Source organism: Sturnira hondurensis, unplaced genomic scaffold (assembly GCF_014824575.4).
Source record: "Sturnira hondurensis isolate 20B ecotype Veracruz unplaced genomic scaffold, ASM1482457v3 Scaffold0021143, whole genome shotgun sequence".
Taxonomy (NCBI): Eukaryota; Metazoa; Chordata; class Mammalia; order Chiroptera; family Phyllostomidae; genus Sturnira; species Sturnira hondurensis.
In genome coordinates this window covers 32,023,167-32,047,000 of record NW_028093774.1, presented here as the reverse complement: position 1 = coordinate 32,047,000, position 23,834 = coordinate 32,023,167, and the positions used below count along the sequence as shown (strand labels likewise).

The 23,834-nt window shown below is 41.8% G+C and overlaps 1 protein-coding gene across 2 annotated transcripts in view; it reads right to left on the bottom strand.

Moving 5' to 3' along the window:
- The window catches only part of RTN1 (reticulon 1), a 172,350-nt gene that overhangs the window by 10,429 nt on the left and 138,087 nt on the right, over nt 1-23,834 (bottom strand). The window contains exon 1 of one of the 2 annotated variants that reach the window (XM_037031493.1): nt 11,978-12,148. The exons of the other annotated variant lie outside the window; for it this stretch is intronic. Within the exon in view, the coding sequence (XP_036887388.1) occupies nt 11,978-12,038 (61 nt within the window). The 5' untranslated portion in view covers nt 12,039-12,148. Of the gene's footprint in view, nt 1-11,977; nt 12,149-23,834 lie in introns of those variants that run through there. 2 annotated transcript variants of the gene reach the window in all.

Genomic DNA, 23,834 nt, shown 5'->3' with positions numbered 1-23,834 from the left:
CATCCACAGCTGTGCGCGCCCCCACCTGGTAGCCCCTCAGCAGCGTCTGTATCATCGGATGGACTATGGGGGTAGCTCAGTGCTTGTGTTCAGCAGCCCTCCGTTTACTTAATAATAGCCCCAAAGCCATTCACATAGCTTTAATTACATACATGGTTTTAACTGTTCTACTTTATTATGTTACTGCTGTTCATCTCTTCCTGTGCCTAATTGATGAACTAAATTTTATCGTAAGCATGTATGTATAGGAAACAGCAGTACACGTAGGGTTCCACACCACCTGGAGCTTCAGACCTCCACAGGGCCTGGAACACATGCCCCACAGGTAAAGGGGGAGGGACGGCTCTCTAACAAGCGAGGAAGTTACACATCAAACTTGTCTACCGACTAGTTAACAGGAGAAGTGAGGTCAGAACCTAAGTGTGAAGCTTTCTCCATGACAAAGCACTTGCCTCTCGCACATTTTATGGCTATATGTTAAATGCCCCCAGAAGTATGCAAAACTATTCTAGGCAACCTGATTATGTTTAAATCTGTTCCCAGAACTAGATATTTAAAATGAAAATTTTCTTCAAGTGAAACTGACTCATCATCAGCAGTGAATAGTTACTGGTCAGGTATTTAGCTAGTAATCACAGGAACAAAGAGGTCATGAAATTTTGTCCTTGCTTTTAAGAATCCAGCTGGGAAGACTGGACACTCATTTCAAAAACGCGGCATCCACACCAGTGCATGTTGTGTCGTCAGAGGTGGTAAGAGTTGGTTTCAAGGAAGAGATCGTGCTGGGGTTGGGGGCAGTGGTCGTGGGGTGGTTTGTGAGTGTGGCGAACAATTTCCTGGGGAGATGGGGTGGGTACACAGGGAACTATTATGAGAGACTAGCTGACAGGAGCACTGACTAATTAGCTGTGGGAGGAAGGAGGAAGAGCTAATTAAGGGTGAAAGCAACATTTCAGAGCTGGGTGACTGAGTGATTAATTTCTCTGACAAAAAAATAGGAAATCCGAGGGTGAACTGGTTTGGGAAAAAGCTGACACTTTATACCTTCGGGTTCTTCCGTGATGACATCACAACAGGGCGTCCTGACATAGCCTGGGGTAGAGATGGGGCAGGGTTCAGGGATGAGAGGAAGCTGACAATTACACACCATACACACTAATCTTTGTAAAGCATGGAAATTAAATGATTCCCCCCCTCCCCGGGCTTGCTCCAGTAGCCGTGAGTTAAATGTCAGTAATATCATATTCCCATGACACTCACATGAATATGTACAGCAGACCATTGGAAATGCAGAACTGAAATTTAGTAGAGGGCTGACTCTACATTTGGGTGTATTCTGAGTGGAAATGATAATTGAAGTCATGAGAATGGAGAAAACCTCCCAGAAAGGAGAAGCTACGGGATGAAATTGTGGTTGCTCAGGTGGTGGGAAGTTCAGAGTGATAAGGAAGATGGTAAATAGAATGGTAGTTTGAGGAGGCATAGCAGCGAGTTTAACCTTTAGGTTGAGCGAGAGCTGGAAATGTTAGTGGAAAGGGAGGGCTGTGGCTACAGACGTGTGTGGAGGCGGAAAGAGAGTGGCGTGAGGTGGCCGGTGGGAGACGCACTCACGTCTTCCCTGGAAAATGAGTCCTGAGGTTTTCCTGAGCTTGAGGTGGCTGGGGCAGGATCTGAAGTGGCTGAGAAAAGCCGAGACCTGCGTTGTCCATTGGAATATGATGAGCCACAGGCAGCCACAGGCATTTGCCCAGCCCTGGAAATGTGCCCAGTCCCATTTGAGATGAGCTGCAGTGGAAACTATGTATCAGATTTCAGACTCAATCCAAAAAAGGAAGGAAAGTATCTCGTTAATGTTTTTACATTAATTTTTGTTGCTGCTGCAAGGTTAAGCCTAAGGATATGTTGGGTTAAATAAAATATATTAACAAAATCAATTTTACCTATTTCTCCTTTTACGTGGTTACTACATTTTAAATTATTACGTGTCTCAGTATTTGGACAGCACTGATTTAGAAGAATACAGTAACAATTCAAAGTGTGTAAAAGGACTGCCAGAAAGTAGAGGCTCTGGTTAAAGTCAAGCACCTCCAGGGGGTCCAGTCGACAGGGATGGAGGCTGGGCATTCTGAGCAGTGGACGGTGGGGCTGACCAGGGCTGTGACCTGGCACAAGGAGCTCGGTCAGAGGGGCCGAAGATCAAAGGAGACAGAGTTCAGACGAAAGCCCTGGGTTCAGGCTGGGAATAACAGGCAGGGAAGACTGCTGGGCTGATAGGCTGGGAGAGTGGCCCTTGGCTGTGCGTGGTCAGAGTGCCAGGAAATAGCCGGAAGCTCTGATGATTCACTGGGAAGGGTGGGAAGTGTTGCAGTGTGATCTGTGTGCCCGATCTGCTGTGTGTGAATGCCAACTTTTCACATTTTAATTTTGTTTAGAGTGATGTAAGCTTATGTAAGAAGCTTTCTAGTACCCAAAGCAGAAAAATGAATATTTGAATCAAGTTTCCTTAGAATCCTAGTTAAAAAGTATACAAATAATTCAGTAGCTGCAATAAATTACCCCAAGTAGTCTCTGGGTACAACAAAGTACAGATGACTTCTCCTTCAATATGCTCGTAACACAGGTCAGATGAGAGGCCCGAGTACACGCTCACTAAGCACACTCATCAGAACGCGTCAATTACCCTAGCATTCTGCCATTTATAAAAGGTACAAGTTACTTTGCCAAAAACCATTTGGCTTTGAAATGAGAGATCAGTGTGTTCCATCACTCTGATAGATGGACTGATGGACTGGGCTGGGTGACCTCATCTTAGACCTCAAATCACGGGGCGCGCCACACAGCAGCCCGCTGGGGGCTGACTCGGCACTAATTTAAGTCAAGGGTGAACTGGCAGATTTGGCAGATTTGAAACACTGAAATCAGTGTGACCTGCACTTGCATAATTCAAGCAAGAACAGAAAAGAAAAACAGAAGTGAGACAACGTTTTCATTGACAGCTAGCTACGTGGAAATAAAATGCTTTGCTAAATTACTGGAAATAAGCCCTTTGATGCAGTCCAAAAATTTGGATTTCTGAAACTATTTTAAATTTATTCCATTATACAATCCAATAGTGGCTGCAGTACTCAGAAAGTTTATCAAAAATACATTTAGTAGGAAAACAGTGGTGCAGATATCCATACTGTAAGTATAAGGCGAAACGTGGTAGCAGTTATAGAAAATAGCAGTAAATTGTGCACAATTGTGCACATTGCTGCACCATATTCTGAAATGTATTTTTTATATTTCACCTTGGTCCAAAAAAGCTTTCAGGTAGCATCACTTGCTGTGAGAAGTTAATGCTACTTTTTAAAAAGTCTGAGTGAGAAAATCCTGTTCGTAGGTAATATTAACATTCCAAAAAAGGTCATTGAAAGGTGACATTCAAAATGATTAGCAAAATAAATAAGATTTAAAGTCATCTGACTTTCTGTATACTTTATTTATTTATTTATCGGCTGTCTTCTATTCTAGAACGTAAGTACAGTGGGGGCATGGAGTTTGTTCATTGTTTTATTTCCAGTATCATGAAGAATATAAGTAACATATGAATACTTAAAAAAAAAGGTGACATGCTGTTGAGTTTTACTTTTGTAGTAAAGTTTCCAATGATTGATTCTAATAATGGACTACCTTCAAAAAAGGATCAGAAGGCTAGAAAAACCTCAGTTCTTTTTATAACCCAGTGTCCAAAGCNTGTATACTTTATTTATTTATTTATCGGCTGTCTTCTATTCTAGAACGTAAGTACAGTGGGGGCATGGAGTTTGTTCATTGTTTTATTTCCAGTATCATGAAGAATATAAGTAACATATGAATACTTAAAAAAAAAGGTGACATGCTGTTGAGTTTTACTTTTGTAGTAAAGTTTCCAATGATTGATTCTAATAATGGACTACCTTCAAAAAAGGATCAGAAGGCCAGAAAAACCTCAGTTCTTTTTATAACCCAGTATCCAAAGCAGTATTTCTGATTTTAAAAAAGATTTTATTTATTTATCTTTAGAGGGGAAGGGAAGGAGAGAGGGAGAGAAATATCAATGTATGGTTGCCTCTCATGGGTCCCCTGCTGGGAACTGGCCTGCAACCCAGGCATGTGCCCTGACTGGGAATCGAACCACGAGCCCTTGTTTCACAGGCCCATGCTCAATCCACTGAGCTACACCAGCCAGGGCAGTATTTCTGATTTTCGTGAGGCAAACAAAATATCATCTCAAAAAGTTAACAAGAAGAAACAGTAACTTTCCCTATTTTGACTTTCCTCCATTTTGCTATCAAACTGGAGAAACGTAACGGAAATAGATGTACAATACTTTCAACAGAGACCTTCAAAGATGACATCTCTAGTCAACACATTCGTGAGCTTCCTTTGCCTTGGAAAGTCTTTTACATAAATTTAACCTTTAAGTGGCAATTCAGGCATCCTGAGCCCAGAGTGGAAACTGCTGGATGGAACTTTCACCAATGAAACCTCTGCCGGGACTCCACCCTCCACGCCCTCCCTCCCTTCACGGCTCCGTAACACAGCCCGTGGGCTCTCTGAGGAAACTGCTAACACCATTTCTGAATGTTTAAGTAATTCTGTAGGTGTTTTGAAGGGGGAAAGGCATTAAGCCTGGTGCTCTGTGTAGACAGTGAAAGGACACAGCATTTAACCCACACAGATGATCATCTACTCTACATGAGCTTTGGTGGAATAATGAAAAATGAAGGATTTCTCAAAGACACAGCCTGCAAGGATCTCTAGTACTTGTTTTCCATTGGAGAGAAACGCAAACACATCCTTCTAATGTCTACCCTTCAGACTGGACTGAAGGCGAACCCCGCTTTTAGGGTTCTGTGAATTTTGTGGTTTTTCCATCTAAGCACTAGGACCACATTGTCTCCATGCTGCCAAGGTAACACAATGATGCTCAGGCCCATTGTCATGGTGATGGGTGGTGATGGGTTGGACCTGGCCAGGAAATGAAACAGCAGGGCTGAGTATTTAAGACACTGTGGCCAGCTCTTCCTGCTACAGCTCCTGCAAATGGGCTCCTCTGGAGGAGTCTCACAGGGCAACTGGCATCAACGGGAGAGAGGGCCATATGGAGAGGACACCAGGCTTTGGGCACACAGTCCGAAGGGAGGCACACGGGAAGGTTTGCAAGGTATTGTACAGTTAGTGTCTGCATGTGCTTTTTCTTTCTTTAAGCTTTCTGACAGTATCAAAATACAAACCATTCATTTGGTCAGTGGTCACCAGTCATAATTAGCTGCAAAACCTCAAATCTGGGCCACACCCTAAAATTCATCATTGCATTAGAATCAAAAAGAATCATGGAGGTAGATACTTGTTAGTTCTTTATAAAAAATGAAGATATTTAAAAATTTGAGCAAGACTGTGATGGCAAAAATATTTCTTGAACTAAAAAGACATAAGGATAAGAAATGATTTCTTTGTACTTCCGTCTGTTCAACATAATATTATGTCCCTCCCGACCCCTATTACCACTAGATTTGACCTGAAGTTTGATGAAATGCATCTGAGGACCAGACAGACAGCGGGACCACAATGAAACATGCCCATTGGAAAATGAGTGGAAGTGCAATAAATCCTAAAAATTCTGATCTACTATATTTGTACTTCTCATTTGTTCAACATTCATACTAGTTTGGGCACAGACCTTGTAAGTAATACTTGAATTATTTTCCTTACCCCTTTCACCATAAAGAAAATTAAAAAAAAATTTAAAGGATTTGATTGTGTGAAACATTAAGACAACTTTGCTAAGATTTAATTTAAAAATATAGCTCAAATATATCTGGAGGAAATAGAACTCTATACTCTTAAGTTCTAAAACTCCTAACAATGTTTGCTTATTCAAAATATATGCTATATATTTGGAATACAATTACAATTATCAAGGTTTTTAATGTAGCTACTATTAATGGTCACCTTGGCAGAAAATGGCTCGTAAAGAATTGTTAATGTCAAATTCTTAGTTTTCAAATTGTGAGTTTAATTATAATGCAATTGTGTTTCTTTGAATGTTTGTATTTTGTGAGAAATGGAAAAGTGAGAAAATGTAAATATTAATACCGGGCCCAATAAGCACGCAACTTAGAGGAGATCATGTTGAGAAGGATGGGAATTGTGGTGACGACGTACGTTTAATTATTTCCAAAAAGAAAGGTGATATTCTGAAGACTATCTAACCACATTAGCTTTTGTTTGCTACATTCAGTGGATTTAGAACTTAGTTCTATTATAAGCTAATTTAAAATATATCCTTTCCTTTACAGATCCTGTTCTCAAATGTGTTAACGAGTTTAAAGATCAAAAAGAACTGAGCAAAGCGTATCACTTTGAATATGAGAAGAAAGTGGGAATGAGGGAGGCATGAAAGAGGTGGGGGAGGGAACTTTCTAAACCGATGAAGAGTCTGATGATTAGGATGAGAGATTCCACAATCCCGACTGATACAGCGCGATCACAATGCTTTAGCCACAGAGTAAAAGGAATACTGTTTTTAATAAAAAACCATTAATTCATGAAAATCTAAGAAAAATCATAGATTTGAAGACATGAATTTAGATCAGAATTTTTGTTACTCTCTCTCATGCATGGTGAATCTCCTTTAAAAAAAAGATACCGCAGACAGTCCATGTGCCCAGTCTAAATCCAAAACATGTCATTAAAAATGATTCCAATCCACTGATGTTTATCATAGTTTTTTTAAAAAATTTTAGGTAGAAATAACTTATATTATAAAGAAACATATACTTGAAGTCCAGCAATTCTGTGTCAATTTCTTCCATTTAATTATTTCAAAATACATTCTGAAATACATACAATCTTGTTTTGTGAGAGCTGTTTTGGTTGCCTGCCTGGCCCTCCAGCTTCATTTGACATGGGACAGAGATACCAGATTAGAGTCGGCAAATTTTAACATGGATTATCTGCAGGTGGTAGGACTTTGGGTGATTTGTGGCTTTCATTTTAAGCCTCTCTTTGTACAAATGGAAATTTTCATAACATGGCATTATTCTCTTCCAAAACTTTAAAATGTTCCTTTATAAAGATTCTCTTGTAAATGATAATACATTGTGAAAAAAGAATACTTCTACTTTTTAATGGAGTAATAACTACCTACATTTGGTATATTACCCTTATACGAGAGTTTTCTGTCATTAAAAAAAATCCCCAGATCCCTTGCTAAACCAGTTCTCCCGCTGGATCGCAGTAGAATCTGCAGAGAGGATGTTCATGAATGTAATTATTCACGTCATATTGTAATATCGGTGTAATGTAATCTATTGTGTACAAAGAAAACACCATCTTTGATGAAAGGCGACGCTGGTCTGCCTTGACATTTGTGAAACCGTCTTCACTAAAGTAAAATTCGAGGATGTAACAAGAGCTGAGGACACTGACTGGCATACCGACGACATGGACGGAGACGTCAGAATGACAATGGTGACGACGATGACAGTGGTGTGTACCGGTTAAGATATCGCTGCCTCGCTGACAAATGTTGCTGCTTCTAAAGAGAGAACCCAGGTGAAAATATCGGGGCAGAGGTAACCGAGCGCTCACCTGCAGGAGCTCAGCATCCCTGTGAGGGGGGTGAGTGCTGAGATGGGCTGCGTTCTAGACCTGAAGGAAGAGTCGCCTCTTCACTACGCAACATGCCACTTACCAAAAAACCTTAGGCAAGTCGCTTACCCTCTTTGAGCCTCTCTGTGTCCAAAAGTCAACAGAGAAGCTCAAGAAAGAAGACATTTGACAAATAAAACCTATGTAAATGTGAGGAATTATTAAATCCACACAATCACCATTACCTAGATAATTCACACTTTTAGAAAAGCCACTGAAGAAAATGCCACCTCCCACCGAGGCAGATGATAGAGCAGGGAGAAGTGAGGGGCGAGGCCTGAGTCCAGCCTCTGGCGTTACTAGCTGTATGCCTTGGTAGTGGCCTCAGTTGATTACCTGTAAAATGGGACAGTAACAAAATGTACACATCATGCTTATACACCATACAATTTAAGAGGATTAAATGCAATGATGCAAATAAAGCACTCAGTAAATGTGCCCAATACATATGAGGATTGCTGTGGGCCTTTTTTTTAATTTTTATTTTTAAATTTATTTATCTTTGGAGGGGTAAGGGAAGGAGAGAGGGAGAGAAATATCAATGTATGGCCGCCTCCTGTGTGTCCCCCGCTGGGAACTGGCCTGCAACGCAGGCATGTGCCCTGACTGGGAATTGAACCACAATCCTTTGGTGTGCAAGCCCGCACTCAATCCACTGAGCTACACCTGCCAGGGTGCTGTGGCCTTTAAGATTACTGTATACAGGAGCGGACAAAAGTAGGTTGAATCACCAGCCACCATTACGTAAAAGATCAATCACAACTAAGGATAAAAAATAATAACAATAAGACAAATATTACCCTAATAAATAAATAAATAATACAAGAATAAACTCTTTCACACACTCACAGCTATAAACCTACTTCTGGGTTTATAGGTTACATAGGTGCTTTACCAGCTTATTGTTTTGTTGTTATTTCATTTTCACTGAGTAGAATGAGTTTGCTTTATTAACCAATACTGGCCATTAGTGTCATTTGGAAGCAGAATGACAGTTGGAAGCAGAATCTGTACAGTTTACCCTAATACAGATTTCAATCTCTCCCTTTCAATGTTGAAACCTTATATATTCGCAGCTGAAACCTTATATATTAGTAAAATAAACACAGGGCTCCTTTGCACATGCAACACACTTCCTACGATGCATTGTGCTGGGTTCAGTACAGTCTTCATGTGATGTACAAGGGGCTGAGGTTTTTCCATGGAAGGTTTGATAATATGGAGGAAATTGGAAGCTTGCTTTCTTTATTCCATTTTCCAATCAAAACTTTCTGCTTTCAACAGTTCTGGAGGACATTATCAACAATGTTACATGGACTTCTTTTAATTGCCTTCTTAGCTGCTCCTAGATCACACCCATTTCATCATTTGGGTATTGGCCCTTGCTCTGCTGGTTTATACACTAGACTCACTAAGAAGTATTAAACATACCCTGGATGTTATGGCTCAGTTGGTTGGAGCATAGTCCCATGAAACTGAAAGGTCTCGGGTTTGATTCCCTGTCGGCGCACATACCTAGGTTGCAGGTTAGGCCCCTGGTTGGGGCACATGGGGGACAATCAATCAATGTGTCTCACATTGATGTTTATCTCCTTCTCTCTCTCCCTCCCTTCCCCTCTCTCTCCCTCCTGTCCCCTCTCTCTAAAGCCAATAAGCATGTCCTTGGGCAAGGATTAAAAAAAGAATTATCAGCCCTGGCTGGTGTAGCTCAGTGGATGGAGCTCGGGCCTGCGAACCAAAGGATTGCAGTTCAATTCCCAGTCAGGACACATGCCTGGGTTGCAGGCCCGGTCCCAGCAGGGGACCCACGAGAGGCAACCATACATTGATGTTCCTCTCCCTTTCTCCTTCCCTTCCCCTCTAAAGATAAATTTTTAAAAAAGAGTTATCACTTTTTAAAGTATTTTTTAAATTTATTTTTAGAGAGAGGGGAAGGAAGGGAGAAACTGAGGGAAAGAAACACTGATGTTAGAGAGATACATCAACCAGTTGCCTCCCACATGCCCCCGACTGAGGACCTGGCCCGCAACCCAGGCATGTGCTCTGACTGGGAATCAAACTGGCAACCTTTCATATTGCAGGCTGGTACTCAATCTACTAAGCCACACCAGCCAGGGCCATTTGAAGAGAATTGAAAAAATACTGATGCTTGGCCCGACTGATTCAGACCCTTTATGGGTACAGGCTTACTTTTGTTTTCTTAAGCTCTCTAGCTGATACTAATGTGCAGCCAGGGTTAATGGCAATTGTTTTTGATAAAGGTACTAAAATGAAGATACACTGAAAATGCTAACAAAAATCATATTGTAGATTTAATTTAAATGAAAAGTTCTCCTAGTGGGGGGAAAAGGGAATATTTACTTCTTACTATTTCTCTTTTATGCATATAAACCCACCCACCTAGTTATTAGTCAGTTTTCCAGAGAGTGGCTTTGTTCCATTTGACAGAAAGAAATCAGTGGTACTGAAGACTATCAAAAGTCACTGTGTAAAAGGCCCTCAATGATTCTGCATTAATCTTCACAAGTAGCTGTATATTGGAAATGAAAATGATTGTTTCCAACGGATAAGTAATGGCATTTTGTGTCATTTTGTGATTAGAAATGTCCATACATTTGTAACCTCTCCTCTCCCGTGAGACGGTCAACTAAGCCAAAACACATAGGTTTATGATGAAATGATGTCTTATATTTTACACAAATAAAACAGAAAACCTGCCACCTTTTGGTACCTACTTTTGGTAAGAATATAAGAAACCCATAATCACAGTCCAAAAACCAACTTTGTCATGTCTTTGTGTCCAACTGAACTTGGTATTATACGAAGCCATACTTGGTTGTTGGGTGGGTATATCAAATGAACCAGATGAATCTAAACAAGAATGAAATGTTATCAAGAATTTTGTATAAATTCTGCCTTCTGCACAAAACATGTGCTATTCCGTATCATTGTCATCATTCTCTAAAATTATACTCTTGAATTGCCATGCATTTCTTTATGTCCTAGCTTTTAAATTTATTAGGTCCATTTATTTACTTTTGACAGTTGTATTTCCAATAGATCCATACAATTTTAACTTGACTATTGTATTTTATATCATTATCACCCAACAGACAAATAAGAGGCAGAGGAAATATCTTCTTAATCCTAAGGTTCATGTTTACTTTTTCTCTGTTTAAAAAAAAATTACCAAAGAAAAACCTCACAGGGCATTGAAGATGAGAAGGTACTCTATTCTTTCTGTGATATAAAATCACGAGGGGGAGATGCCAGGTTTAAAAAAAAGTAAATAAATAAAAACAGCTTCTGCTCCAGAGCATTCTTGGTCCCTTCAGATGCTGCAACCCTGCGGGTAAGTCCAACGCGCCTTCTTCCGAACCTTATTTGTTAAATATTAAAAGACACTTCACCTTACAAACACTCATGTTTTCTACACATAATTTATTCTCGCAAATTACCTGTCTCCTCTTAATCTCAAACTGAGCAAGGTGAAGGAGAGCATCTTAATGTAACAAAGGAGAGATGGATGTGTGAAGTATGAGGCTGAATAAAAATGGCTGAAAAGCAAACCAAGCGAGGCTGGAGGGTGGCCACACCCAGTGCTGATATGGACGGTTTCAAAATGAACCTGTTATACCAGAGGGCAGTGCTTTTTATTTCCCTCCACCGGTTCCACAGTGCCCATTATTAATAAACAGCAGTTCCAAGTTACCCGATGACAGAAAAAAAATCCTGAAACATTTCCTAGTGAACCATCCCAATATTGGCTACGCCATCATATCTTCGGGATTTGGAGAGCTGGTCTGCATCTCCAGTCTCCTTTGTGTGACCACAAATAACAACCTTGAAATGGGTGTGTCCCTCTTAAAAGGGTGCACTAGAGCCCAGTCAGTTAATGGTTCTACCAGGAGATTGCAATCTTTCCGCAGAAATAAAATACAGTGGGATGCATGGAACGATAAGAAAGCAATTTAACTCGGGGGATGAGGAGGGATTAAACAAGTATTGACTGACCAACGGATCCCAAAAGAGCTCCTGGAGGAGGCAAATGATGCATTATTAAAATACCAGCATTACAACAAGAAAACAAAAGGGTGATGGTGGGATGTTTAAACAAAAAGGGGAAAGAAAAAGACATCAAACACCACCCATTTTGATTTTTGACACAAGTTTACTCCCCCCAACAGAAAGCTCTTGGGGAACAAGCATGCACAGGTCCCACAGGTGAAATGATGCACAATGGCGGAGGAGTCCGGGTCCCGCGGGCCGCAGGCATGCATTACTGAAATAAAGAGAATACCCTGACTTTTCCAGTTGCTCCACACACAGTCCATCTTGGTGGAATCAGCAGTGGCCTGCATCCCGCGGGCTTTAGGGGCTCGCCGCTGCGGTCCTCTGGGGCGCGGAGCGGGCGCTCGGGCTGCAGCGCTGGGCTCGCGGTGGCCGTGCGGCTGCAGACAGACTGAGGCTGCACCAGCCGGCGCACGCGAGGGGCGGGCGCGGCGCGGGCGCTGCAGTGTCCGCGGCAGCGAATCAGCGCGGCGCGGGCCCGGGGGCTGCCAGTGCTCACAGGGATGCGGGGCGCTGCTCGAGACAGCTCAGGCTCCGTCTCCCGGGGGGTGCTGCCCTGGAGAGTCCGAACCGCTTCTGAGAGGGTGGGAGGTTCGGGAGACGTAGAAGGGGGAAAGGGCCCAGGGTAGGGATGAGCATAAAGGACTCGGCCTGTTCCTGGGAGTTCCCCACTGGCTGGGGGCATATTCCAGAAATTTCTTAGAAACCCAAGAAACCTGTTGGATAAGACACAGTCGATGGCAGTACAAACGCCAGGCTTCAGCATAATGTTCCCTAATTATCGCCATGGCTCACTCACCTCTCTCTCCCCTGATTCTTTACATTCTGACCATGCTTCCTTTTAATTGCCTGGCATCTTAAAACAATGACCAGATTCTCTCTCCTGTGTTTTGGAATATTCCATGGTTATCCAAAACCTTGGTTGGCAACCCACAGTCCCGGTAAAGACATCCTACTGCTCAGTCCCCGAGGGCTGTGTGTTTCTCCTGCGGTCTCCCCACTCCAGCCCTGTCTGTGGCACGAATGAACAAGCACCCACCAGAATGCGGTGCCTGTGTGCTGCGCATCCAAGCCCTTCTTCTCCCACACATGGCGTTTTTGGTCATTGCAGAGACACTCCGGTTGTGGAGACACCCAAACAGAACTCAAGGAAGCAAAGGCATTCTGTCCCAAAACAACATCTTTGAGACTGAGTGCACGTGTGTGGAGCAGGTGTGATGGAGGCTGGGTCATGTGCATGTTTGGAAACCAGAAAGTTGGTTTCCAAGTCCAATGAATCGGGGACTTCTGGGGACTGCGGTCACAGTGCAAATGTCCATGGGAGGAGCAGAACCATGGGTGGTGACCTACTACTGAAATTCTTTATCGGATTATATGCCACAGCCTTGAAAAAACAGACAGGGGATAGATAGTTAGGTTTCTCACAAGGAAAAGTTAAAAAGGGCACACAGAGAAAGGAATGGAATCTGGGCATTGTCTGGGAAAGAAAGCCATGCTGGAGGGGACCCGTGAGGAGACCAGAGACAGTGTGAGGACAGAGGATGCCGTGGGGACCACAGGGACATGTAGAAGGAAGAGTCCCCACTTCAGTTGTTGTAGCACCGCCTATTTATCACACAGGAGTTCTCTCTCCCTCTTGGAGAAGTGAAGCCTTCCGGGTTCCCAGAGGCGGCCCCTCCCAGACCCAAGTCTGCAGGTAGGTGTCCTGTGCCAGTGAACTCAAGGTTACGCCTGTAGATCAGATTTACCTTCCGTTCTATGAGGCATATACAGTTTAAAATGGGATCTTCAGAATAATGTGTGTTCTGTTTGTAACACAAGCAGAGAAACTGGCTAGCCCTCTCTGAATATCTCTTCAACACATCTGAAGTTATTCATACGAAAGCTTAACAAGAATGACTTCAGGAGGATGATTTGCCACTTCTGGGCAAAGGAAGTCTTCTACAAGAAGAGGGGTGTGATGGGGCCCCCACCAGGCTGATGGGAAGGAAAAGTCGTGACTACATTATTACAAAGCACTTTACAAAGTGACCTGCCCTAGAGACATTAGTGACTTTTTAATATTTATATTCCCCACACGTCACCTCCAAATTTCTTTCATTGTCATGATCATGTTTGGATATTGTCAGCAAAATACTGAAAAGACTGGCACTTGAAGGATTCTCACTGCATAATGTGGGGCTGGTCGGGGTGCAAATGGGTGGGGACAAGACTCAGAAGGATGGAGGGGGAAGGGGTCACCAAGTGGCCCATACAGACCACTTTTCAGCTGGAAACCTTTAGAGCCTTGGCCACCAGGAGGCACTACCAGCTCAATGATAGCGCAGTCATCAGCCTTCAGTCCAGAAGGTGCCTGCAGGTGGCTTTCATGGTGAGTGTTCATTGTCCACAAGGTTACCTGTGCGTGCTGCTGATGTGATAGCCAGTACTGAGTGACAAGTGAGACCAGCATGTCCCTAGCCAGGGGGAGGAGGCAGAGAGAAGCTCCTGCTTAAGGATCAGACTTCTTGGGCCATGCATTTTCGTTGGCAACAAAGTTGACTCTGGAATGTCAGTTTAGCTGAAAGATCATATTCTTTTTAGTCCTGCAGGTCTAGAGAGAAAATCCTGATGGCACCCCAAAATCAACACAGCAGTCTGACAATTGAAGGTCGGGGAGGTAAGGCGGTTGATGTGTGCCACAGACGGAGGCACACTGGTAAAGTAAGAATTGGGGGAGGCTTGAGATGAATGCTTAGGGGGTAAGAAAACCATAAATGAAGTTATTGAAGGAAAGTCAGACAGAGGAGTGTGAAGATTTTGCCTGGGAATTAGGGGATGTGGGTGTTGGCCTCCCCCGTGCTGCAAAGGTTAGTTACGTGGACTTCAACAAGCCATTTTATCATCTCTGGACCTTTCTCTTATACGAATGAGTTATAGCTTTAAATGTTTGGCTCTATGACATAAGAATTTATTTCCTGCAGATATTGTAAATGGGTACTTTCTCTGCACAAGGGCCCACACAGTACTAATTGAAACCTCTTGCCAAGATAGAACTGATAAAATAGGGAGAAAACATATGCAAATTGTCCTTAAGCAGTGAAAGAAAACAGAAAGCAAAATAAAGCTTGCTAAAAGCAGGCAGGAAATGCCACTGCCTTTAAACAAGGAGGGAACAGACGGGCTTTGTACGCAACCAGTTTAGAACTTGGTTTAGGTGCCTGCCAGGAGAGGAAGTGATTTCTTCAGTTTTCAGGATGAAATCATGCACTAGGCAGTCTGTGCGAAGGAAAAGCAAAATTGTCAAGTTTTGTAATCTTACCCCAGATTAAGACAAATGTCGAATGTCGCCATGCCCAGAGGGGCTGTACCATGTCTGTCTGCTGTAGTATCAGGGTTTCACTGATGAGAATCAGGGGCACCTACACTGATACATTCACTGGGTAAATATTCACTGAGTACCTCGGTTTGCCAGGTACTGTTTCATCCACAAAACAAAGTTCCTACGTTTAAGAAGTTTACATGCTCATGTGTGTTATGGGAGGCATATAATAATAAAACAGGTAAATATGTATTTCACTTGTGGTCAATTGTACTGAGGGGGGGAAAAGCAGGTAAAAGGGGACACAGAATAGGGGTGGGGTGAAAGTTTGTTATTTCATAAGGAGGGTCAGTGAAGGCCCAAAACAGGGTAAAATTACAGCAGACACCGAATGGAAGAGAAGGAGAAAGTGGTTACGACAGTATATAGGAGAAGACCACGCTCAGATGCCCTGGGAATGTATAGAATGTGGTGGCTGCTAACCTGTACCAACTATTCTCATAGAAGGCCTTGACTTATTTTATTTTATTTCAGCTGTGACTGAGAAGTATAGCAATTAGGCAGAGAAGGCACAGAACCAAAACAATACTTCATTATGATAAAAGAACACGAAGAACTCTGCCTTATGCCATATGGAATAAGGAAATTTAAAGAAACCACCACTTTGGTACAGAACCCACTGTACCAAAATAATGCATAACTTGTCTTCGATTCAAACAACAGATTAGCACTTGTTTGCCAGGTGCTCTCTCATAGGGTACATACCATATTTTTAGGACTATAAGACACACCTAGATTTTAAAGGAGGAAAATAGGAAAAAAATTTTGAAGCAAAAAATGTGGTAAAATATTTAATAACCTGGGTCAAAAGGCACGTTGATTTTTAGTTTTCTTAGAAAATTCCATACTGTTTTCCATAGTGGTTGTACCAGTCTGCAATCCCACTAACAGTGAACTAGAATCCCCTTTTCCCCACAATCGCTCCAGCACTTGTTATTTGTTTCTTTGTTTATGATAGCCATTCTGACTGGTGTAAAGTGGTATCTCATTGTGGTTTTAATTTGCATCTCTCAGCAATTCTACTGTTAGGAGTATATCCTAAAAACCCTGAAGCACCAATCCAAAAGAACCTATGTACCCTGATGTTCATAGCAGCACAATTTACAATAGCCTAGAGTTGGAAGAAACCTAGATGCCCATCAGTCAATGACTGGATCAAAAAACTATGGTACATTTACACAATGGAATTCTATGCTGCAGAAAGGAAGAATGAGCTCCTACCTTTTGCAACATCATGGATGGAACTGGAAAGCATTATGCTGAGAGAAATAAGCCAGGCAGTGAAAGACAAATACCATATGATATCACCGTCAATAGGAATCTAAACAATAAAACAAACAAGCAAGCAAAATATGACCAAAGACACTGAAATACAGAACAGGTTGACATGGTCCAGAGGGGAGAGGGGAGAGAATCACAGGGGAAAAGGGGAAGGACTCACATGAACAAGTATAAAGAACACATAGAGCAAGGGAAATCCATTCATTGACCGATGGGCAGCTAGGCTGCTTCCATCTCTTGGCTATTGTAAATTGTGCTGCTGTGAACACTGGGATGCATAAGTTCTCTTGGATTGGTGTTTCGGGGTTCTTAGGATATAATCCTAGCAGTGGAACTGCTGGGTCAAAAGGCATATTCATTTTTAGTTTTCTTAGAAAATTCCATACTGTTTTCCATAGTGATTGTACCAGTCTGCAATCCCACCAACAGTGAACTAGGGTCCCCTTTTCCCCACAACCTCTCCAACACTTGTCATTTGTTTCTTTGTTTATGATAGCCATTCTGACTGGTGTGAAGTGGTATGTCATTGTGGTTTTAATTTGCATCTCTCTGATAGCTAGCGATATCGAGCATCTTTTCATGTGTCTCTGGATCCTCTGTATGTCCTTTTTGGAGAAGTATCTGTTCAAGTCCTTTGCCCAATTTTCAATTGGGGTTGCTTGTCTTCTTAGAGTGGAGTCGTGTAAGAATTCTATGCAGCAGAAAGAAGGAGCTCCTACACTTTGCAACAGCATGGATGGAACTGGAAAGCATTATGCTGAGTGAAATAAGCCAGGTGGTGAAAGACAAATACCATATGATCTCACCTTTAACAGGAGCCTAAACAACAAAACAAATGAGCAAGCAAAATATAACCAAAGACACTGAAATAGAGAACAGGCAGACAGTGACCAGAGGGGAGAGGGGAGGAAATTCCAAGGGGAAAGGGGAAGGATTTACAGGAACTAGTATAAAGGACACATGGACAAAAACTAAGGGGGGTGGAAATGGGAGGGAGGTGGGGAGCACTGGGTGGGGGTGGGCTGGGATGGGAGTAAAAAACAGAAAACTGTACTTGAACAATTAAATAAATATGTTTAAAAAACGGGGGATATCTTAAAAGCAGGCATACATAAAAGACAGATCACCTCAGAGAAAATGTCAGACCAACAGCAGTCTTTTTCTATGAACAGAAGCCAGGAGACAAGGGAATGATGTCCTCAGAACAAGGGAGAAGAACCGCCATCAGACTTCTGTACCCAGGGAGACTACTAAACGCATTTTCAAATGCATATGAAATGAGAGAACTGACTAATTGTACACTCTCCTTTTACTTTCTTTTGCTATTCTTTTATCTGCTCCTTAAATGGAAGCTCAGATTATTTTCAGCCTTTCTTCTTTTCTCATAAATTTATTTAAAAGTCTCAAATTCTCTCTAAGCATGGTTTTAGCGGCATCTGCCAGGTTTTGACATATGATGTTAATGCTACTGTTCAGTTCAAAACATTTTCCTATAGTCATTGTGATTTTTTTCTTTGGTCTAGATAGTATATAGAATTGTAAATTTTTGAGGATTTGTTCTAACTGTCCTTAATGTTTACTTTCAGTTTAACTCTTCTGTAGTCCGAGAGCAAACTCTGTACAACTTTAATCCATTGAAATGTGCTGAGATTTGCCTTAGAGGCTGGAGTATGAGTTATTTTTACACATATGTCAAGTGGACTTGAATGTATATTTTGAAGTTTTAAGGGGATGTGGTCTGTGTCAATTAAGTCATATTAGTTAGTAATATTTTTCATATAATCTATCTCCATACTAATTTTAATCCTAGCTAGGTTTTTTCCCCCAGACATTGACAATTTGATCCTAAAATTCTTGTGGACTGTGAGGGATCCAAAATAGACAAGACAATCTTGAAAAAGAACTAGGTAGGTCTCTCACTTACTTAGGCCTCTCAGTTCCTGATTTCAAAGGAAGCTATAGTGGTTGAGGCAGCGTGGTACCGGCATAAAGCTAGACAATGGAATAGAACTGAAACTCCAGAAATGAATTCTTACATATATAGTCAATTGATTATTGACAAGGATTCCAAGATCATCCAATGGGGGAAAATAGTATTTTCAACAATGGTGCTGGGACAACAGGATATAGAAAAGAACGAAGTTGGACCCCTACTTAAACCGTATGCAAACATTAACTCAAAAGGTCAAAGACTAAAATGTTTGGGACAAAACTAAAAATCTCTTAGAAGAAAATATAGGCATGAATCTTCAGGACCTTGTATTAGAAACAGGTTTCTAGACATGACACCAAAAGCATAATGATAGAAGAAAAAATAGATAAACTGGACTTCATTAATTTTATCACTTCAAAAAATGTTCCTGCATCAAAAAAAAAAAAAACTATTAAGAAATTGAAAAAACAACCCATAGAATGGAAGGGAATACTTACAAGCCCTACATCTGACAAGGGACATGTATCCAGAATATAAAAAGGACTCTTTTAAATAAACAGCTGAAAGACAACGGGCAATGGCTCTGAAAAGACATTATCTAAAGAAGACACACAACCAACCAGGTGTCCCATGAGAAGATGCAAACCATCATTACGTGAATGCAAATCGAACTACACTGAGATGCTGTTTCATACCCACTCCAACACATATAACTAAAATGTGTAAAATAGCAAATATTGGTAAAGATGTAAAGCAACTGGAATCTTCACACCTTGCTGGTGGGAATGTAAAGTGGCACAGCCACTTTGGAAAACATTTTGGTAGTTCCTCAAAAAGTTAAACATAGACTCACAATATCCCACAGCAATTCCACCCCTAAGCATATACCCAAGGGAACTTGGAAAGAAAGTGAAAGACATGAAGACAGAAAGAAAGGAAGAAGGAAAGGAGGAGGGAGAGGGGGAGGGAGAGGGGGAGGGAGAGGGGGAGGGAGAGGGGGAGGGAGAGGGGGAGGGAGAGGGGGAGGAGGAGGGAGAGGGGGAGGGAGGAAGGAGGGGGTTTCTTTGGGAAGGGATAAAAATGTCTTGAAATTAGATAGTGGTGATGGTTGCACAAATTAGTGAACGAGCTAACAACTACTGGATCATACAGTTTAAAAGGGTGTTTGTGGTATGCAAATTATATCTTAATTTAAAAAGAGAGAGAGTATGGAAGAAGAAAGAATCAGAATCCTCCTCCAGATGGCTGCAATGCTGCATCTCGGCATGAGGCTTGGCGAACAGTGTGAGCTGGTGTCAGGCCTCACATGCTGTGTTGGCCAGGCACTCTTACAAAGGGCACAGCCTGGCAACTTCCCATGGCAGTCGGGATTGCTTCTTAGCCCACCCTCCGCCAGCCCAGTGCTCTGTCTCAACCTCTCCTGACAGCACGACTCCCTGTCTCAGGCCAACACTGCACTCTGGAACTCCTTAGCAACCTGTGTTTATTGCTGTCCCTTTCCCAGTCCTTCTTTCCTGCCACATCTCTTAGAATTTCCTTTATGGAACTTCCCAAGTACATTCCTTGGACTGATTTCTGAAATCTGCACATTTCCACCAAGCCTGGGCATGATAGTATTTGTGAGTTGTTTTTTTTAATTAGAGATTTGGTTTTCCAGACTTGCCTTTCACATGTCCCAGCCCTCTGACCATGGGTTGCTCTATTTTTATGTTTCTTACTTACTACCCATCAGTCAGTGGTTGACTCACAAGAATTAGCATGATCACCACTTGTATTTTTCTCAAGCATGTATAAAACATTTCATGCTTATAGCAAAAAAGCATGGGGTTGGAAAGAGGGAAGGTTGAGTTATCAGCAATTAATATAGCCTTTCCTGTTTATAAATTCACATGTATATGATATTTCTTTTCCATCCTTTGGCTTTAAACTTATGTCACTGAATTTGAAGTGAGCTTCTTGTAAGCATGGTATAGTTGAGTCACGGTGTTTCGTTTTTTTATTGTTGTCCAGTTATAGTTGTCCTGCCTTTTCCCCACATTGCTCTCCCCTACCCCCTCACTCCCAAGTCAATCTTCCCCATTGTTTGTGCCTATGAGTCCAATATTCATGTTCCTTGACTTGCCCCTTCCCCTTCTTTTTCCCCATTATCCCTCTCCCCCCGCCCCTCTGATCAATGTCAGTTTGTTCTTTATTTCAATGTCTCTGGTTCTATTTTGCTTGCTTGTTTTTTTTGTTGTTGTTGATTAGATTCCCCTTATAGGTGAGATCATATGGTATTTGTCTTTCACCACCTGGCTTATTTCACTTAGCATAATGCTCTCCAGCTCCATCCATGTTGTCCCAAAGGGTAGGAGCTCCTTCTTTCTTTCTGCCGTGTAGTATTCCATTATGTCAATGTACCACAGTTTTTGATACACTCATTTACTGATGGGTGCTTAGGCTGCTTCTAGCACTTGGCTACTGTCAATAACACTGCTATGAACATTGAGGTGCATAGGTTCTTCTGAACTGGTGATTCAGGATTCTCAGGGTATAACCCCAACAGTGGGATCGTTGGACCAAAAGGCTTAGTTTTAATCTATCTTTAGCTTTTTGAGGAAATTCCATACTATTTTCCACAATGGCTGCACCAGTCTGCATTCCCTCCAACAGTGCACCAGGGTTCCCTTTTCTCCACAACCTCGCCAGCACTTGTTTGTTGATTTGTTAATGATGGCCATTCTGACTGGTGTGAGGTGGTATCTCATTGTGGTTTTAATTTGTATCTCTCTGATGGCTAGAGATGTAGATCCTTTTTCCATGTGTCTCTGGGCCCTCTGTATGTCCTGTCCCCCTTGGAGAAGTATCTGTTCAGGTCCTTTGCTCATTTTTTAATTGGGTTGTTTGTCTTCCTGGTGTGGAGTCGTGTGAGTTCTTTATGTATTTTGGAGATCAAACCCTTGATTCCTGTTTTTTTATGCACTCAGCTAATCTCTGTCATTTCCTGCGTGTATCTGGACCATCAATATTTAAGGTATTTATGTTAGCAGTAAAATCTTCACATTGCTTGTCTACCATTTGTTTTTCATCATTGGTCCTCATTATTTCTTTTTTCTTGCTTTCCTGTGAACTACTTACTTGACTTTTTTAGAATTCCATTTTGCTTTAGTTATAGTATTCTTGAGTTTATCTCTATATAATTTTCTTAGTGGTTGCTCTTCATATTACAATATACACAGTGACTGATAACAGTCACTATGACTGATGATACCAATCGTGGATCTTTTATTCCTTCTCAAAATGTCTCCAAGGCTCTGTTCATGTTGTTTTTCATGTATCACTTTAGTTTCCTTCTGTCCTCAAGTTCACTGATTCTACCCTCTGTCATCTACACTCTGGTACTGAGCTATCCAACAGTTTAAAATGTTCTGTTATTGCAATTTTAATTCTATCATTTCCATTTGGTATCTTTACAATTTGTATTTCTTCATTAATGTTTTCTATTTTTTCATTTATTTCAATAGAATTTGAAATTGATTGTGGAAATATTTTATGATGGCAACTTTAACGTTCTTTTCAGATAAGTCCAACATCCGATTCAGCTTGGCATCGTCCACAGTTACTTGCCTTTTCTCATTCAAATTTGATTTTTCTTGGTATGATGGCTGATACTCTATTGGATCATAGATGCTTGGTCTATTATGTCAGGAGACTTCGCTTCGTCGTTAAATCATTTCTTTTCAGGCATCTTGCTAGGTTTAGTATGTGGGTCTTAGTCAAACTTTGTTAACTGTAGTTCCAAAGGCAGTTTAATTTTCAGAATGCTTGCAGGATATTTTGGTGTGTTTTGTTTATCTGGTACCACTGAGACTCCCCTCTGGTCCCTGCTTTTGCTGCTTAAGAGAATCGATATGGTTTTACCAGACTGGGCTGTTGAGTGTCTCTCAGTAGGGAGCAAAACAGTGGGATCCTCTCCTGGCTACTCTCAGCTGCCCTAGAGTCTCCTGGCTGGGAGGAAAATCTCAATCCCAGGGGGGCAATGAGGCTTCCAAGCCTGGACCATTTGCTATGGCTGAGTCCAAGTCTTCCTCATTCTGCCTGGCGGCCTGCCTCAGTATTTCTCAACAGAAAAGGGAAGTCTCAGTCCTGACAGGGAAGAAAAGCATTTCTCTGAGATGCTCATTATCAGCAGGGTTCCTGATTGACCCTATTTTGCCAGTTCCACCAGACTAGCCTGGTGTTATCAGAGAGATACCCATTGGATCTGGGGAGAACAGACCTACCTGGGCTTCCTAATGCAGCTAGGTGAGAGTAAAAAAACACCAGGTATGTGCAACCTTTCGTTGAGTGGAAGATGTAAGATGTCCTGCCTCTGTATTATTCCGCCAGTCCTGGGGTCTCAAACTAGGTCACATTCTTATCACCTTTCAGAATTTTCCTTTATCTCTTGGACTATTTCCACTTTATAGGTGGGCTTAGTGGAAGTGAATGGGGAGAAACAGGTCTGTGCCACCTTGTTCAAAGCAGAAGTCCCATTAATTGCTTTTTTAATAAAATAAAACTGCTAATCACTGAAGTTAGAGTTTTCCACAACCTCCTTCTATCCACTACCATCATCACTACAAATGTTTTGATTTATTCTCTTTGTTTCTACTGATGAACTCAACACAATGTGGTGTTAGGGTTTAGTTTTGGTCATGCTGAGTTTGGCTTGGTGCTGGAACATCAACAGGCAATATTATGTAGAAGGGGAGGCGGGGAACTGGAGTGGAGGAGCCGACAACATAACAGCAACAGTTCTGTTTTATTTTGTTTTTGTAAAGGGATATTCTGACATTTTCAGGGAGGTAAATGACGGCCAGATTTTCTCTAAGGATACTGACAAGGCTTGAAAGGAAATCTGGAGCAAGCTAGAAGATGCAGCTGTAGCTAAGAGGTCAGCATAGAAAGAGCACCTTAGAAAGGTGCACTGTGAGGTCCCACGGTCACTTCAAACCCTCTTCTCCCAAGTCCTCCTACTGTGGAGCCTACAGAAACATGTGGTAACATAGAACTACATGATATTTATTTATGTATTATTTCTATCTCTCTACCTATCTAACTTCAGAGATAAACTTACAGTTTTCCCAGAATGCCTTGCATACAAGAATGACATTGGACCCACATTTGAGGCAAAGACGTATAAAGGAAAGTCTGCCAGAGGGGACTTCTGGGAAAGACTTCTTTCCCTGATGAAAAGCAAAAACTCTTTTGTCACCTTGGCTGTCCTCAGTTTTCTATGAGGATATGATGCTTGGAACTTTTGCAGCCACTTTGTGATTATGAGGAGAAGGCCATGATACTTGTAACGAGTCTAGTGCCCTAACATTGTGGATCTGTTGAGCCATCTATGTCTCTGGTATTTCCACCCCTAAACTCTCATTAAGTGAACAGTCAATGTCTTTATGGTTCATGCAAAGCTAGTTAGATTTTCTAGAACATGCAGGCAAAAGCATTCCTACCGATGAATCACTGGCTGAGGTTCAATTGCAG